Source organism: Epinephelus moara, chromosome 16, assembly GCF_006386435.1.
Source record: "Epinephelus moara isolate mb chromosome 16, YSFRI_EMoa_1.0, whole genome shotgun sequence".
NCBI classification, from domain to species: domain Eukaryota; kingdom Metazoa; phylum Chordata; class Actinopteri; order Perciformes; family Serranidae; genus Epinephelus; species Epinephelus moara.
Window position 1 is genome coordinate 573,572 of NC_065521.1, and position 17,777 is coordinate 591,348.

Genomic DNA, 17,777 nt, shown 5'->3' on the forward strand with positions numbered 1-17,777 from the left:
AGAGAGAGAGACAGAGAGAGAGACACAGAGACAGAGAGACACAGAGACAGAGAGAGAGACACAGAGACAGAGAGACAGAGAGAGAGAGACAGACAGACAGAGAGACAGAGAGAGAGACAGAGACAGAGAGAGAGAGAGACAGAGAGAGAGACCGAGAGAGAGAGAGACAGAGAGAGAGAGAGAGAGAGAGACAGAGAGAGAGAGAGACAGAGAGATGGGTGATGAAAGGGTTAATATCAACCACTCCAGAGCTGCTGAGTGTTGGAACAGTGGAAACATGAACCAGGACGGCTTTAGTGAGTTTTATTTTGTTTCTGTTGACTTTGAATGACGTGAGTTTGATGAGGATAAAATCACTGATTATGGAGCTGACACCATTTCCCTCAGTGGAGACAACGCTCTGATTTACTTTTATTACACAGATAAGAAACAATAAACTGTGAAGACAATAAAGCCTCCACACACTGTGTGTGATTTATCCTGGCTTCATATGACCAGAGGAAAAGTCTGCTAGATGCTAGGCTAATTTATACAATGTAAAATGCCATAGGCTTGTGCTAATAACGTTAGCATGTTGTATTTGTGGGGAAAATGTGTCCAGATAAAGACAAGTGTTTGTCTGTGAATGCAGCGAGTTATAGTGAAGCTGATTTGTGTACTTGTGTTTGAAAGTGACTCTATTAAGCCATGTTTAATGTGTGTTTAACATGTGTTTAATGTGTGTTTAATGTGTGTATGGGGATCAAACTGTGTCAGGGATCAACACGTCTGTGTCTGCTCACCTGTCGTTTGGCTTTCAGTTCGAAGCACATCCTCCCGACCACCAGCTTCTCTTTCTCCAGCTCCTTTGCTGTCATGCCGTTCACTTCGTTCTCTGCACAAACACAAATAACATCAGCTCCACAAACAAGCTCTTTCTATAGACCCTTTTACTGTTCGTAAAGAGTGTGACGTTTTTAGGTGGGCGGGGCTTAGCTGGAGGCAAAACGATTCTAGCTAGCAAGTTCTGTTGTCTTGTTTTCAACAATGTTCTCTCATTGTGACCTGCTGTCGCCCTGACAACACCTCCAACACAAACATTCTCACCTCTGCTCTTCAGCGTGTTGGCTTTGAAGTCATACTCGTCCTGCAGATCTTCAAGGTTCTTAATGTTCTGATCCGCCACCTGAAGAAGACGAACAGAGAAGACATTTTAACCACCCTGACTCCTTCTGCTCGACCATGCTTCGTCTGTACACGTCACATGACGTCACCTGCACTCTTTCTTTCATCTCCTTCACTTTGTTGTCCAGCTTCTGTTTCTCCACCACCATCGCCGACTCCGTCCCCTCCCTCTCCTGCTGCAGACGTGAAGATAAATAAGATAAGTATTTATCCATCATGACTTTATTAAAGGAAACTCCACATTGTTTCCTTGTCTGTAGACGGACTTCGCTGTTTTTTGCACGTTCTGCTGACTCACTGTGAGCAGATTTTTAAATGATTTAATAGATCGTAATAATGAGATTATGATTTATCTTCAAACACACTGGACGATAGAAAGGTCGAGACGGGCCTATGCGCATTTTGTGTGTTCTACCTCTATGCTCTTGGCAGTGGCGAGGATCTTCTGCTCCTCCTTCAGGTTCCTGGAGATGATCATGGCCATGTGGACCGGATCTTCCTGGAACCGATCCTGCAGAGACACCCAGAGTTTAAGTGATGACTTAGACACTGAGTAAAGATTAACGTCTCCGGTTCGGCTAGCTTCGTTCGTACCTGCAGGTTCCTCTTGATCTTGCGGATGTTGTGCTGCAGCAGGAAGTTGTTCTCCAGGGCGAAGCGGCTGTGTTGGTCGTCCAGCTGAGCCAGGAGGTCGTGGAAGCGAACTGTGGCCAGAGAGTCCTGTATCGCCACCGTGTCCCTGAGGAAGCAAAGACGATAGAGCTACTACTTTCATGAATCTATTATCTAGTTGTTCCGACAATTAAATGCAGAGTCCATAAAGTATTTGGTTTTCAAAGATACAAACACAGAAAAGTCGACATCTGCGACCTCTTCAGACGTCTCTTTTGTCCGAACAATTGTTGAAAATACAAAACTTTTCAATTTATTTAATTGATCGGCCCATCCCTCAGTGTCTGTCCTCTCACCAGTCGATGCTCTCGATCCACTTGCTCAGGTACTGTCGGATGTCCATGGGGAACGAGTCGTCGTACAGCTGGTCCACCTGCTCCAGGTACTTGCAGTCCAGCATCTGGAGTTGGCACCACTGCGCCATCTTCTGGTGAACGAGAGCAGCTTCATGAGTTCCAGTTTAAAGTGTAGGTCAAGGTTGAAACTGGAGCCTCACTCATGCTGCACTAAGAAAATCTGACAATGATCTGATCTTTGTGTTTTTACCAAACTATGAAAACTCATTACTATAAAAACATTTAAAGATTTTTTTTAAGACTTTAAAATATTTTTTGAGACTTTAAATTTAGACTTTAGATATTTTTTAGGACATTTATTTATTTTTTTAATACTTTTAAATATTTCTATAGACTTTAACTTTAGATATTTTTTTAGGACATTTAATTTTTTTTTAATACTTTTAAATATTTCTTTAGACTTTAACTTTAGATATTTTTTTAGGACATTTAAAGACTTTTTAGGACTTTTAAATTGTTTTACAGACTTTAAATTTAGACTTTAGATTTTTTTTTAAAGACTTCTTAAGACACGTACAGTTTTTTTTCCAAGTTTTTCTTTAAATGCCACTCGGAATTAAATATGTCAAATTTTACAATAACCAAAAGTGTGGGGGGAATGCAGTAAATTATTTCCAATAAAAAACAGTCATGTCTAAATATTTTGAGATTTTATCCTACCTCCCATGTCTTAGCATTTTTAAGACTTTTAAAAGTTTCATCTGATCCCTTAAGAACTTGTAATTCCTTCAAAACATGAGAAATATGCAGTGATTCGATAAGCTAATCTCTTTTCCACACTCCGCCCCTCAGGGTGCACAGAGGTCAAAAGGTCAGGGAGCTCTACATCTGGAAAGAAATCAGTGTTTGGCACTGCTCCTCTCCTCCTGTACGACACCAAACCAGCTGCTTGTTTACAGAGAATGAACATCGGAAATCAGAGATGCTGACTGGATAATTATGTGCTGTGTTTCCTCTTCTTTCAGTTTCAAGATGCGTTCACTGCTCTTTTCATAGGAAATTTGAAAAAAAAAACCGAACAAAATCAGCTCCATTCATCAGCCGGATGCTGGAAACGTGCAGGTGGCTGGTAGATTTGCTCCACTCACCATCAGCCCCCAAGACAATCATTAAGCAGCTGATTTCCACTTGTTCTTGCATTTCCAAAGATAATAACTATTGTACTGAAAGTTACAGCTGCATCAGACCTTATATTTCTATTTCTTGAAGTCAATATTACCATATTGATTTTCATTATAAGCTGGCAAAGGTAAGTTCTTTAACAAAAATGTTAAATTTGTATATTTACAATAAATAAAATATAAATACATATGTAAGGAAAAGAAGTGAATAAAATAATAGTAAATGAGCGTAGAGAAAATAAATGTATTTGAGGCAACAGAGTTAGCTGAATGAGTCAACATTATTAAACAATAAATAAATAATTTAAAAAAACAAAATAAATTTGGTCAGATTATGGCGATAAATTTGTCTCGGTAATATTCGTGTGAAATCGGTCGACAACCCGTAAATTAAAAACACCTTTCACAAATATATATTTTTGCAAATATATAACGCAGCTGCACATAGATAAATTCCAAAACTTAACATTTTTTTTTAATTTTTATTTACAAATAAATAAATAAAAAGCATAGGTGAATATCTTTCTCACATTTACAACTTTCAAACGAATATTTGCGAATCCAGTTTTTAATTGTGAATCTCAATTCTACGTTTGCGTATTTACATTTTTTACAAGTGTTTTTTGTTTGTTTTATTTGTTTTTTTGTGGAATTTTTTGTGGAATTTGTGTATTTGTGCAGATTTGTTTTATATTTGCAAAACAGTTTTTTTAGTTTACAAACCTTTTTTGTATTTGTGGAAGTTATTTTATATTAATAAATTACACATTTACGATTTTTTTGTGTTTGTGGAAGTTATTTTATATTAATAAATTACACATTTATGATTTTTTTTACTTTACGAATATTTTGTGTTTGTGGAGGATATTTTATATTAGTAAATTACACATTTACGATTTTTTTTGTGTTTGTGGAAGTTATTTTATATTAATAAATTACACATTTATGATTTTTTTTTACTTTATGAATATTTTGAGTTTGTGGAGGATATTTTATATTTGTAAATTACACACTTACGATTTTTTTTGTATTTGTGGAAGTTATTTTATATTAATAGATTACACATTTAAACAAAGATATTTGATATTCTCGCACTAATTATACCGACACAAATCTATCTCCATATTTCGAGTGTTTGCAGATCTGTTTTTTAATTGCAACTTTATTTATTTAATTTTCGAGCTTACAAATACTTTTTGTACTAGCAGATGATTTGCACTTTTGCATAATATTTATCTATTGAGTTTCCAAACCTTTTTTGATCTTGTGCAAGTTATTATATACTTAAAGATTATATATTTACACACAGATTGTAGATATTCTCCCACAAATAACACTGACATAAATCTATCTCCATATCAAAATGCCAGAAATTGAGACATAGTTTGACATTGTGTCAGTTTTGCATCGTGTATCAGTGAATATTTGCGCAGAAAATGAACACTTATGAAGTCATTTCCAAAACAAGTTCACACAGGTGAGTGCAGGATGAGAGGTACATAGGTTTCGTTTCCCTGACTGCCATCACCGCCTCTCCTGCGTCAGTGTACAAATGTCCCACAGTAGGAATCCTCCCCTGAACTCACCTTTTCTTGCTTGTCTCGTGAAACCAAAGTCCGTCCGGAAATGTGACTTTTGTAGCTTTTCTTCTAGACTGCCATAAACTGCTGCGTCACAGCGTCACACCCAACACTTTACCTGAATGCTTATTTTACAGTAGTGAATTCGGCGGACATTTTGTTCACCTGCTGCATGACATTAAGTTAACTGACAACATTTGGGGCAGTTTGGCAGTGACTAGCTAACGTGTCAGGCTAGAGGTAGTGGGCGGTGACGGATACAGTAAACCACTTTTTAAAAGTTGAATTTGGATTTAAATATCTGCTGCTCGGTTTAGCGGATATTTACGTGACAGACAGCGACGTAAAACTGACATTTAATGCTTTTAAAATGGTCGTTTTCTTTACTCGACTAGCAAGTTCAAGTTCACAGTTTCATAGGTCTGTGAACATATGTGAGAACAGACATTACATCCCCGCGCGAGGGCATAAAATATTAAACTTACCTTTTATTGTCAGGTGACGTGAACAAAATATGACAGGAATATGTTTATAGGTCCCAAAGAGGGTTTTCCCAAACTGTGCAACGACTCTGCAATTCAGCCTTCTCCTGTAAGTGTACGGAAACAGCGTCAGCCAATCGCCGCTTAAGTTTCCTGCCATGTACCCGCCCCTTTGATTGCGACAGCCAATCAGAACGACGAATGCCGGCTGTTCCGTGAGTTAGCAGGCGTACCCATAATAACAGTTACACACAGCTTGTTTGTCTTGTTTGTTTGTCAGCATGGGCACACAAACAGGAATAAACATGTGTGGAAATAATTTGTCTTTCAGAACAAGAGTTTATAATTGTGTGAAAAATATTGTTTCTATGATTTAAAGCGACATAATGTGGTTTCCAAGGGAGGAGAGGCAGTGATGAGAAGAGCTAACAGTGACCACGTGTTTTCAGAGAAAGAGAAAGCAGCCTCAATAAGACTCCTACAACTCTGAAACTGAAACTTAACTTGTGATAAATAATCAGTGCACATCATTAAAGTTACTCTGTCCAAAAATAAGATCATAAGAATTATTTCCTGAACATATTATTTGAATATATAATTTTATTTACTAACAATAAATGTTGGACAATAAAGATTTGGCCCCAATAACAATAATAATAGCCTCATAACTGCATATACACTCACCGGCCACTTTATTAGGTACACCTGTTCAATGCAACAGAGCACCTTTGTAAAGATGTATTGCTTGTTACTGTTTTTGTTTTGCTTTGGGCTTTTGTTTTTTTGTCAAATTTATTTTATATTAACAAATTACACATTTACGATTTTTTTACTATGATTTTTTTGTGTTTGTGGAAATTATTTTATATTAATAAATTACACATTTACGAGTTTTTTTTACTATGAATTTTTTGTGTTTGTGAAAGTTATTTTAGATTAATAAATTACACATTTACAGTTTTTTTTAAAACAAATTTTTTTGTGTTTGTGGAAGTTATTTTATACAAATAAATTACACATTTATGTTTTTTTTACTACGATTTTATTTTTGTGTTTGTGGAAATTATTTTATATTAATAAATTACACATTTACGATTTTTTTACTATGATTTTTTTGTGTTTGTGGAAGTTATTTTATATTAATAAATTACACATTTACGAGTTTTTTTTACTATGATTTTTTTGTGTTTGTTGAATTACACATTACGATTTTTTTTAATCCGATTTTTTTTGTGTTTGTGTTTAAAGATGTATTGCTTGTTACTGTTTTTGTTTTGCTTTGGGTTTTTGTTTTTTGTCAAATTTATTTTATATTAACAAATTACACATTTACGATTTTTTTGCTATGATTTTTTTGTGTTTGTGGAAATTATTTTATATTAATAAATTACACATTTACGAGTTTTTTTTACTATGAATTTTTTGTGTTTGTGAAAGTTATTTTAGATTAATAAATTACACATTTACGTTTTTTTTACTACGATTTTTATATTAATTTATTAATTTTTATAATTATTATATACTTAAAGATTATATATTTACACACAGATTGTAGATATTCTCCCACAAATAACACTGACATAAATCTATCTCCATATCAAAATGCCATAAATTGAGACATAGTTTGACATTGTGTCATTTTTGCATCGTGTATCAGTGAATATTTGCGCAGAAAATTAACACTTATGAAGTCATTTCCAAAACAAGCTGACACAGGTGAGTGCAGGATGAGAGGTACATAGGTTTCGTTTCCCTGACTGCCATCACCGCCTCTCCTGCGTCAGTGTACAAATGTCCCACAGTAGGAATCCTCCTGTGAACTCACCTGAAACCAAAGTCCGTCTGGACCTTTGACCACTAAAATCTAATCAGTTCATCATTGAGCCCAAGTGAAAGTTTGTGCCAAATTTGAATGAACTCCTAAAGGTATTCTTGAGATATCATGTTCACAAAAATGAGACAGACAAGGACACACTGATCTTTGACCTGTAACCACCAAAATCTAAGCAGGTCATCGTTGAATCCACATGAACAGTTGTGCCAAAATTGAGGAAATACCCTCAAGGTGGGTTAGACATGATTATATGGACAGTAGGTGTCTTGATTTCCAATAAAGGAGATACTGATAATAGGTAGTGTGACAAGAAAAGATGTAGTGCTTGACATTGTTTTGTTTATTTTTGGGTCACAGTGACCTTTGACCACCAAATCTCATCAGTTCATCATTGAGTCCAAGTGAACGTTTGTGCCAAATTTGAAGGAACTCCCTAAAGGTATTCTTGAGATATCATGTTCACAAAAATGTGACAGATGAGGTCACACAGACCTTGACGTTTGACCACCAAAATCTAACCAATTAATCGCTGAGTCCAAGGGAACGTTTGTGCCAAATTTTAAGAAATTCCCTCAAGGCAAGATATCGCATTCTCAAGAATGACACAGACGAGGTCACAGCGACCTTGGCCTTTGATCCATGACCACTAAAATTTAATCAGTTAGTCCTTGAGCCCAGATGGACATTTGTGCCAAATTTAAAGAAATTCCCTGTAGGTGCTTTTGAGATATCACATCCACGAGAATGAGACAGACAAGGTCACACTGATCTTTGACCGATACCATCAAAATCTAATCAGGTCATTGTTGAGTCCACCTGAACGTTTGTGCCAAAATTGAGGAAATTCCCTTAAGGTGGGTTAGATATGGAGACATGGTGCTTTTTTTTTTTTTGGGCCTCCACAGTCACCATATCTCAGTCCAATAGAGCACCTTTGGGATGTGGTGGAACGGGAGATTCTCATCATGGACCAACTGTGTGATGTCATCATGTCAATATGGACCAAAATCTCTGAGGAATGTTTCCAGCACTTTGTTGAATCTATGACACCAAGAATTAAAGAGGGGGTCCAACCTGGTACCTAATAAAGTGGCCGCTGAGTGTATATGCTATATACATTTCTAATGGTCATAAGAAGATGTTCTGAAGCGTCAGAGAGCCAGAAACTGATCTGTAGAGTTGTTCTTGGTGTTTAATGCAGCAGAGAAAATACAAAACAAATGTTAATCAACAACAATTTACACCCGAGCCTGTTAGTCAACTCACCAACACATCATAAAACACGTAATAATACTGATATCCATGCATATATATGAGTAAATGGTCCAAATTAAATAATGTACAGCACATTCATGATTGTTCATATACATGCACAAACCAGATGTAAATATCTAGAGCACACAGGCAACATCAAGGTCGTGTTTCTCAATTTGGAAACTGCACTCTGGCGCCACCTGGTGGCACAAATAAATAACATTTTTTTAATATATATGTGAAGGACATCATTACCCAGAAACCTTTGGGTCTGACAGTTGTCACTAAAAGATTAATTCATACAGTAGGTGTCTACTGTATCAGTTTTCCTGACAATAGGTAAAGATGTATTGCTTGTTTTTGTTTTGCTTTGGGGTTTGACCACCAAAATCTTATCAGTTCATCATTAAGTCCAAGTGAACGTTTGTGTCAAATTTGAAGGAACTCCCTAAGGTATTCTTGAGATATCATGTTCACAAAAATGCAACAGACAAGGACACACTGATCTTTGACCTGTAACCACCAAAATCTAAGCAGGTCATCGTTGAGTCCACATGAACATTTGTGCCAAAATTGTGTGACAAGAAAAGATGTAGTGCTTGACATTGTTTTGTTTATTTTTGGGTCACAGTGACCTTTGACCACCAAAATCTAACCAATTAATCACTGATTCCAAGGGAACGTTTGTGCCAAATTTTAAGAAATTCCCTCAAGGCAAGATAACGCATTCACAAGAATGAGACAGACGAGGTCACAGCGACCTTGGCCTGAAATAAGATTCATTGTGTTTTTGTTAATTTAGAAACACTCAATAGATTTTTTAAAATGTGAAATTGTTTTTTCTTTAACGTGAAACTGCTTTATTCAGTGTTTTTACCGGTTTAAATCACTTGGTCTGTTTGTTCGGATAATTCGGCTCCTGGTAAATACCTCCTGAATGTCTCCAACATGCCAAACAGCATGGAAGAAACACTGATTTTAAACTTGAAACTGCTTTATTGAGTGTTTTTACCCCTTTTAACTTCCACGTCCATTTATTTTAGAGAGGAAGAGACCTCTGTGGATAATTCGGCTTCTGGTAAAAACCTCCTGAACATCTGGATCTTAAGTTATCAGAGTAAATAGGTAAGCTAGCGATCTGTCTCTGACGTGCCAGTGACCACAGAAAAAACACAGATTTTTAACATGAAACCACTTAATTCAGTGTTTTTACCAGGTCCACTTGTTTTGGTAAAACCATCAGCTGGTTGCAGTCCCCAATCGCCACCACTAGATGCCACTAAATCCCCTTAAATCACACACACTGTACCTTAATGCAGGTACTGTGTTGCAATGCGTCTCAGTCAACTACAGCTATCTACAGTGTCCCTCAATGCACCGTCACATCTCCTCCTCAAGATCAGAACTGCAGCTCACCACAAATGCAGCAACGTTTTGCTCACACAACTCATTTCAACATCTGTTTATCTTTGTTCCTTATGGAAACAACTTAAAATCAGAACGTCACTTCATTAAGATTTCAAATCTCTTAAAGTGAAAAAATATGAATGTAAAGCTTTTTTGTCTCCTCCAGAGGAGATGAAACAATCAAACTGCTCGATGGCCTGACCTTGCTTTCTGCAGGGAAGCAAACCAGAGTGCACCAAACAACTCAGATGGACATTCTGTTCACTGCAGAATCACACAAACGTGCGACTGTGGCACTCGTGGACGTCCTGTTCCAACAGCAGAACAAAGACTTTTGGGTCAGAAACCCCTGTGAAGCACAACAACAGTCAGGACATCTGCACTGGGCTCCGAATCCAGATCAAACCTCCCTCTGAGATCACAGTTCCTGCCCTCACGTTGTAATTGGCTGATGGATCCAAAACTCTCCTGGCTGTTTGTGCACTATTTTACACTCCAGTGATGATTGAGAAACAACCCAGAGATTAAAGCTGCAGCAGCATAACATTATTTGTTTTACACCACCTATAAACCCAGCCCAGTCATGTTCCTGCAAACCATGAATACTTTACATGTGTGTGTTTCATACATATCGTTTCTAAAGTGAGCTGACTCATCTGTAGGTGGAGGGGATGGTGGATGGAGTGACACCTGCCAAGCTGCAGAACACTGTTAAAGACCAGCAAACAACAAAACCAGTTGCTTTGTAGCGACTCACTGCTGCGTTTCCAGCAGCACTATCCCGAGATAGTGCCATGAAACGTGGTTCGGTTTGAACCGAGACATCACTGCATTTCCTACTGGTATAGTGCCACAAAAAATAGCTGTTTTTACTGTGACATCAGTGCATTTCCTGCCAGGAGAGTGCCGATAAAAGCAGTTGTTTTTTACTGAGAAATCGCTGCATATAGTGTCACAAAAGTGGCTGTTTTTACTGAGACATCACTGTATTTCTTGCTGGGATAGTGCTACAAAATGCAGTTGTTTTTTACGAAGAAATCAGTGCATTTCCTGCCGGAGAGGTACCACTAAAAGCGACTGATTTTTATTGAGACACTGCTACCTTTCCAACTGGTATGGTGCCACAAAAGTGACTGTTTTTACTGAGGCATAACTGCATTTCCTGCCAGGATAGTGTCACAAAAGTGGCAGTTTTTACAGAAAAATCAATGCCTTTCCTGCTGGACAGGTGCCACTAAAAGCGACTGTTTTTTACTGAGACATTGATGCATTTCCTGCTGGGATAGTACCACAAAAAATAGCTGTTTCTACTGTGACATCAGTGCATTTCCTGCCAGGAGAGTGCTGATAAAAGCAGTTGTTTTTTTTACCAAGGAATTGCTGCACATAGTGTCACAAAAGTGGCTGTATTTACTGAGACATAACTGCATTTGCTGCCACGATAGTGCCACAAAAAGCAGCTGATTTTTACAGAGACATTGCTGCATTTCCTGCCAGGATAGTGGCACAAAATGCAGTTGTTTTTACTGATTTATAAATGCATTTCCTGCCGGATAGGTGCCACTAAAAGCAACTGTTTTTTATTGAGACATTGCTGCATTTCCAACTGGTATGGTGCCACAAAAGTGGTTGTTTTTACTGAGACATCAATGCACGTCCTGCCAGGATAGCACCACAAAAAACGGTTGTTTTTTACCAAGACATCCCTGCATTCCCTGAAGGGATAGCGCCACGAAATGTGTTTGTGTTTTACTGAGACATTGCTGCATTTCAACTGGTATAGTGCCTCAAAAGTGGCTGCTCTTACCAAGACATCACTGCATTTCCTGCCGCAACAGTGCCACAAAAACGGGGTAATTTAAGCCCAAACATGATTTTTCCTAACCATAACCAAGTGGAATTTGTGCCTAAACCTAACCACGTGTAAACCACAGCGTTGTTGTAGCATAAAGTATCTGCTACAAAATAACACACACATGTGATGTATTAGTCGTTTACAGAAATACCATCATATTTTCTGGCATCAGGGCTGAACACACTCTACAGGTGAATACTGCCTTCAGCTGCAGTCCCTCTAATGTCCACTAGGTGCTGCTCCACTCTATATACATCACTATAACCAAGGAAAATGATTGTGTGACACCTTTATATTCCAGTGTGGCTGCGTTTATATGAGCAGGTCCTCATCTTGTTTGCAGGTTTCGCTCAACTAACATTTATTTTTAACGTCTTGTACCAGAGTTAAACTTTAAATTTTAATGCTACAAACCTTTCCTCAAGGACAGGCTGAAGTAAATGTGTTAGATTACAAGAAAACCTCACCTGAAAGATCTGATTGGAGGTTTGCCATGACTGACAGGCCTCTAAGCCCATCACTTCCCCTCGTGCTGGTCGTCACCTCACTCTACATACTCGAGACATGATGAGGGAGGGCAGGGACGCCGTCTCAGAGTTACAACATTGCTGACAACTTTCCCTCCATCTCGTCTTGAGAACAAATCACAGCGAGGAGTTTGCAAACAAGCTTTGGGGCAGAGAAGGCCGATGTGTCGGCTGAGAGTCATTAGGTTCGTGTTTTTCAAAATAAAGGCGCACATGGAAGACGCCCTGCGGGGTTTGTTCTGGTCAGGGCTCAAACCAGGACACGTTTTCATAAGACAGGAGGACAGGAAGCAGCAGGAGTCTGTTCATCAAATAGTTTTTAAATATATCTGCTTCCATGAGTTTTCATTGTTGAAACAGACTCTTAACTGACTCTTAGCGACATGTATGATACACAAGTGTCGCACTGTTGCCTGCGTGCTTTGTGTCCACCAGGAGGATTAAAGGTTTACCAGCTAGTAGGGTGGGTAGGTTTAAAAAAAAATGCAATATCAGTATCAGTGCCCTTAAAGTGATACTGATACCAACAGATTTCTTGATATGATACCTTTGTCTACTTCAGTCGATGCCCATCAAATGAATGGCAGCTTTCTGTTACGTAAAATACCACCAGACGCCTAAGCTACTTGGCTAGGTTTAAAAAAACTTCACAAGTATGTCACATGACAGGTTAGGTTAGGGTTTGGGTTTCACATGTATGCCATGGCGATGTGGAAAAGTTTAGCTGCTCTGCTTGGAGGGCCAGGATTCGATCCCCAAGTAAAGGGTAGACCACCAGACCTGAGGACCAAGGAAGAGGCATGTTTGATGGGGTGATCCAAGTGTCCTGAAGCCCCGACATAAAAAGTTGTTGTTGTAGTACAGTGCCCAGAGAGGCAGTCAGAGCTACAGGCTACAATGAGGCTAAAAACAGAGTTCAAATGAGGTTTTTCCAAACAACTTTTTATGTCGGGGCTTCAGGACACTTGGATCACTACGGACGAGCAGTATGGAGATATTTTGTGGTTTCAATTATGTGTTTTTGGACGTTTGAATCTGGGGCGCCGTCAGCCTCCATTAGGTGGAGTTGTGTTGCTACCTCCTCTCCCCTTGGATCTCTGCAAGTGATGTGAGGACTCTAAAACTTCACCTGAGCCTCCCTCGACATATGGGTGAGTAGATAATGGCTGAAGTTTCATTTTCAGGTGCACTATCCCTTTAACATACAGAGGTTAGGTTTGGGGGAAAAAAAACATGGTAAGGACGAACCTTAAAATGACTTTGAGTTAACTCAAGTCCGAACAAGCACATCCAGGGGTAAAGTCCACCTTTTTGTGACCCACCCAAGAGTAGACGTGAATTCCTGCCAAGTGGCATGAATTAAGCAGCGAGAATGAAGCGAGTAGCACTATTCCACGTGAAACGCTCAGTTGCAAGAGCTGAAAAATCTGAACTTCAGCAAACAATTCACGCCTTGATAGCCAATCAACTCAGAGATTTCATGTGCACAAAATATTCTAGCATTCAAATTTGCGCAAGTAACCTGACGCGAAAATTCAAATTGCAGACTTTCACCCAAGACCTTCCCCTGGAGTCGCGTGTTTCAGATCCCTGTGAACTTTGAGTCACTTAAGGTACGTCCTTTTCATGTGTCTTTTCCTAAACCTAACCTCCATAACTCTACGCTTATTATGTAAGTTAGGAATGTGACATCATTCGTGGGGTACAAATTCGTAGGATTTCATAAGAACTGTTCTTTGAGTATACGTTGCTACTGCAAACCTCACTTGTCATCCTGATGTACTGCCCCCCCCCACTGTTCGTGGTCTGAATTGCACCTTGTGGGTATGTAATGTTACCGTAACGTCTAAACGTAATGCTCACTGCTTTTCATTTTTCAGAAGTTGATCCTTCAGAGTGATATCAGCTGTTCCTATCATGTTCTGTCTGATATCTAGTTGTTGTTCTTGTATAAACGCACAAAGTATGAAACTAAAACCAACTTTTAAGAGTCCAGTCCTTGAGAATAAATCTCTTCCACAGACGGGACGTCACTGGGTCTATAGGTTTTTAACAAAATAGAGCTTTACGTTCAACCTTAAGTCCTGCAGACGCCGGGGTTCCCTCAGGAGCAGCCGCAGTGGTCTACCACCATGGACGGGATCTTCCCGTAGATAATCTGCTCCTTGCGGTTGAAGTAGAGCATGTTGATGGGTGACATCTTGGTGGGCGTGCAGCAGGGCCCCGCCGTGCCCCGCGGGTTGGCCTTGTTCACCAGGTGTGCGTGTGGGTACTGCTGCAGGTGCATGAACTCACACTCCCCCGAGCAGTAGTTGGCCCGGTAGCGTTTGGGCGCGATGATCCAGTCCCAGCCGAACTCCTCGAAGTCGACGGTGAGCGGGTAGCGGCAGCAGCGGGTCTCCGCAGACTCCTCGTCGCAGTTGAGGCCCGAGTCGCGGCGGGATCTCTTGGGGCTGTCGAGGATCTTCACTTCGATGAACGGTTGCTGGAAAGGAAATGAAAATGGTCATGCAACAAAGCACCTGCGTCCAACCTGTCGCAGTTCTGTCAAGCACAAATATCAAGGAAAATCTGCAAGTCTACAGAACTGGCAGGCAAAACGCTCACTGTCACAGCTGTACCCGGTGGAATTGTCCCTATTGGTTGCCACACGATCTGGTTTTTCTAGGGATGTTCTCTTTTTTGTCTCGGAAAATGGCTATTCTCATTACGCCACTAATGGCATTGCCAAAGCAAAGCATGAAGATCAGATCTTCAGTAAACTACCAGTGTCGTTTTGAAGTTGTGAGTTAATAGGTTGATTTGTGGTTCACTCACCAGTCCTTCCTCTCCAGGCTCTGCTGACGTGACGGCCAAATCTTCTCCATTGGAGTCGTAGGCGTTGATCTCGATCCCGTAGTTGGTCTCCGGTTGGCGCAGCCAAGCCTGCAGCAGAGGCTTGATGTCAATGCTCTGCCAGGAACTGGCACCGGCGTCAGTGTCGATCTTCAGCGAGCGGACTCTGACTCTGGTGCTGTTTCCCTCCTTGCCAAGTTTGAGGCGGGAGATCTGCAGGAAGACGGTGGTGACCATGTCGGCCGGCCGCAGGTGAACCCACAGCTGAGCGCGCAGGATGTTTTTGGGTTGGATCTTCGGACTGAGGCTGAACACGCAGCAGGAGGACAACTCGTCCTGGGTGATCGCGTTAGCTGGAAGAAATCATTTAAATGTTTAATTATCTGAGTTCAGACAGAACAGACGGAACATTTAGCTTTGGTGTGATGAACTGATGTGATCATCCAACATGTTTTAAAACTCCCAAGTGAATGTTTGTGCCAAATTTGAAGAAATTCCATTGAGGCGTTCCTGAGATATTGTGCTTACAAGGATTGGACCGACGTTCGTACAGACATATAAGATAGAGATAAGAAAGCCAAGGCGTTCTTTGTGCACACAGTAAGTTTAAAAGCCTCAGCTTACCTTGTGTCACTCTACATCGAAATCCAGCGCTTGGACAGTGACTTGCAGCGTTAAACACTGACGAAAAAGACGTCCTTTAACGTCAGCATGATACGTTGCCATTATAGTTTACGCGGCAGGAAACAGATGAAACATTTTCTCCTAAACCCAACCTCGTGCTTTTGTCAAAACGTCAACTCGCAGTGCTGCACAGACGTAGTGCTTTTATTTTGAAAGAGACTGTATCAAACTGTACATTTCCTGTGAAAACAGAAGTGTATTTTGAAAACAGACAATGCATGTAACAGGCTGAAGTTGACACGGCGTCCCAGAACGTCAACAACCAACACACCCAGGGTACCTTGGACGTCATATGTGGACGTGGAAAGTCCATGAGCAAAACGAGTTGCTTGAAAATGTGTTGTCTCATCAAGAGTTGAAGGTCACCTCCAGAATAAAAGCATTTTAAAAGAATTCCATTGAAGCGTTCCTGCGATACTGTGTTCACAAGGATTGGACGTCCCATCTTTCCGCTAAAAAATCAGATGGATCAGCTGATCCTGGACAGCAAAATGTGGGATTTTAAAATCGAATCAAACAACTGAGCCCAGAATATTGAGACCTGATGCTCTGATAACCCCACGACTTTTCCTCGACTGCCTCACATGAGCAGCCAGGAAACAATAATCTATTGATCACACAATTTGCTGAGCATTTTGTACAATCTAAGAGTTTCTATTTTGCACCACCCAAAAATATCAACTATGAATGGTTGGTCTCTGGCATATGTCCTCAGACCTTCAACTCCGTCATCGTCCAGGTCAGTCAGACTATGATCGTCATGCGGTGGCCACTGGTTATTATGTGTTCCTCAGTTTGTAGAGGATTCTGGCATTCGCAGTCGGCACCAGACCAGTCAGACCAGAGCGAAGGAGGGAAGATGTTTAGGTTGAAAATAGAAGTACTAGTTAGTCCTTCGACAGGACCTGGAAGCCCTTTATGGAGATTTTGAGCAAGGCTTCCATTCACTCAATTTTTTTTTTTTTTTAAATTTCTATTTATAATTTAATTGAATTTATTTTTAATGTCATTTTATTTCATTATTTATTCTATTTTATTTATTTATTTCCCTTACCTTATTACTATTATCATTTTCTGTTTTAAAGTTGGAACATGATTTATTAAATAAAGGGAGAAATGCTAAATTTGAAAGATGAAGGTCATATTTTGAAATTGTGTCATTTTAGCCGAAATAGAAAATTGCGATTAAATCTTTATTTATTTATTCTTAAAAAATAAAATAAATAAAAAATTAAAAATATATATTTTTTAATAATATTCATATGTGCCTGCTCATTTAAGGGTTAAATATCTTCATCTAATAAAACTGGATTGTGTGACTTTAATTAAGACTTAAAATAAAAACAGTTACACAGCAAAAGGTTGTTGGACAATAAATATCCATCATTTTTCGAGTGCTGGTGTAAAAGTTCAGTGCTTGTTATTAATTACCCAAGATTTAAAAAAGGTGATTTTCAGAGTTAAAGCCCAACATTACACTACAAAAAGTTATTATATTCTGTGTTCAGTGGGTTACATGGTCGTCTGCGCCAAAACTGTGACCGTTTTCAGCGCGCACAAACTTTACGCATAAGATTTACGCACGGAACACAAGTTTCTCTTTTTACACGCGCCGCTCACAGAGGTGCAAAACACACACAAACAGTGTCAAACTGTAAAAGAGATTTGGTGTAGTTACGCTTGGTGGCCATGGTGATGATGGTCTCCGTCGTGGCGTGGTCCTCGTCCTCCACCCGCGGGTCGTACTGGTCCAGGAGCTGCGTCAGAGGCGGCGCTTTGGGCAGCAGCTGGCGGATCATGTCCCGGCTGATGTTGGGAGCCTGCTCGAGCCGCAGGATGCTGAGGATCTGGGACTTGATGCTGTGGAGCCTCATCTGCTTGCTGTGCTCCCGGAAGTCGCAGGCCGAGCACTGCTCTCCGCTCTCAGCCAGCAGCTTGGAGGTCTGGTTCATCTCCATGGAGAGGCTGGCGGAGAAGAAGACGGACAGGCCGAGGAAGAGGAGCAT

At 39.9% G+C, this 17,777-nt stretch overlaps 2 protein-coding genes across 2 annotated transcripts in view; both read right to left on the reverse strand.

Annotated features, from left to right (window-relative positions):
• Window positions 1-5,537, reverse strand: part of stat1a (signal transducer and activator of transcription 1a) — a 15,844-nt gene extending 10,307 nt beyond the window's left edge. The window contains exons 1-7 of the mRNA XM_050066145.1: window positions 5,379-5,537; window positions 2,133-2,263; window positions 1,759-1,903; window positions 1,580-1,675; window positions 1,254-1,340; window positions 1,087-1,165; window positions 783-874 (exon numbers count right to left, since the gene is read on the reverse strand). Coding sequence (XP_049922102.1) covers window positions 783-874; window positions 1,087-1,165; window positions 1,254-1,340; window positions 1,580-1,675; window positions 1,759-1,903; window positions 2,133-2,260 — 627 coding nt within the window. The 5' untranslated portion in view covers window positions 2,261-2,263; window positions 5,379-5,537. The remainder of the gene's footprint in view (window positions 1-782; window positions 875-1,086; window positions 1,166-1,253; window positions 1,341-1,579; window positions 1,676-1,758; window positions 1,904-2,132; window positions 2,264-5,378) is intronic.
• An 8,819-nt stretch (window positions 5,538-14,356) lies between these two features.
• LOC126402321 (growth/differentiation factor 8-like) lies at window positions 14,357-17,777 on the reverse strand. The gene is made up of 3 exons (XM_050064212.1): window positions 17,450-17,777; window positions 15,070-15,440; window positions 14,357-14,737 (listed from the first exon to the last, which is right to left on the reverse strand). The coding sequence occupies exons 1-3, from the start codon at window positions 17,775-17,777 to the stop codon at window positions 14,357-14,359; spliced, it is 1,080 nt and encodes a 359-aa protein (XP_049920169.1).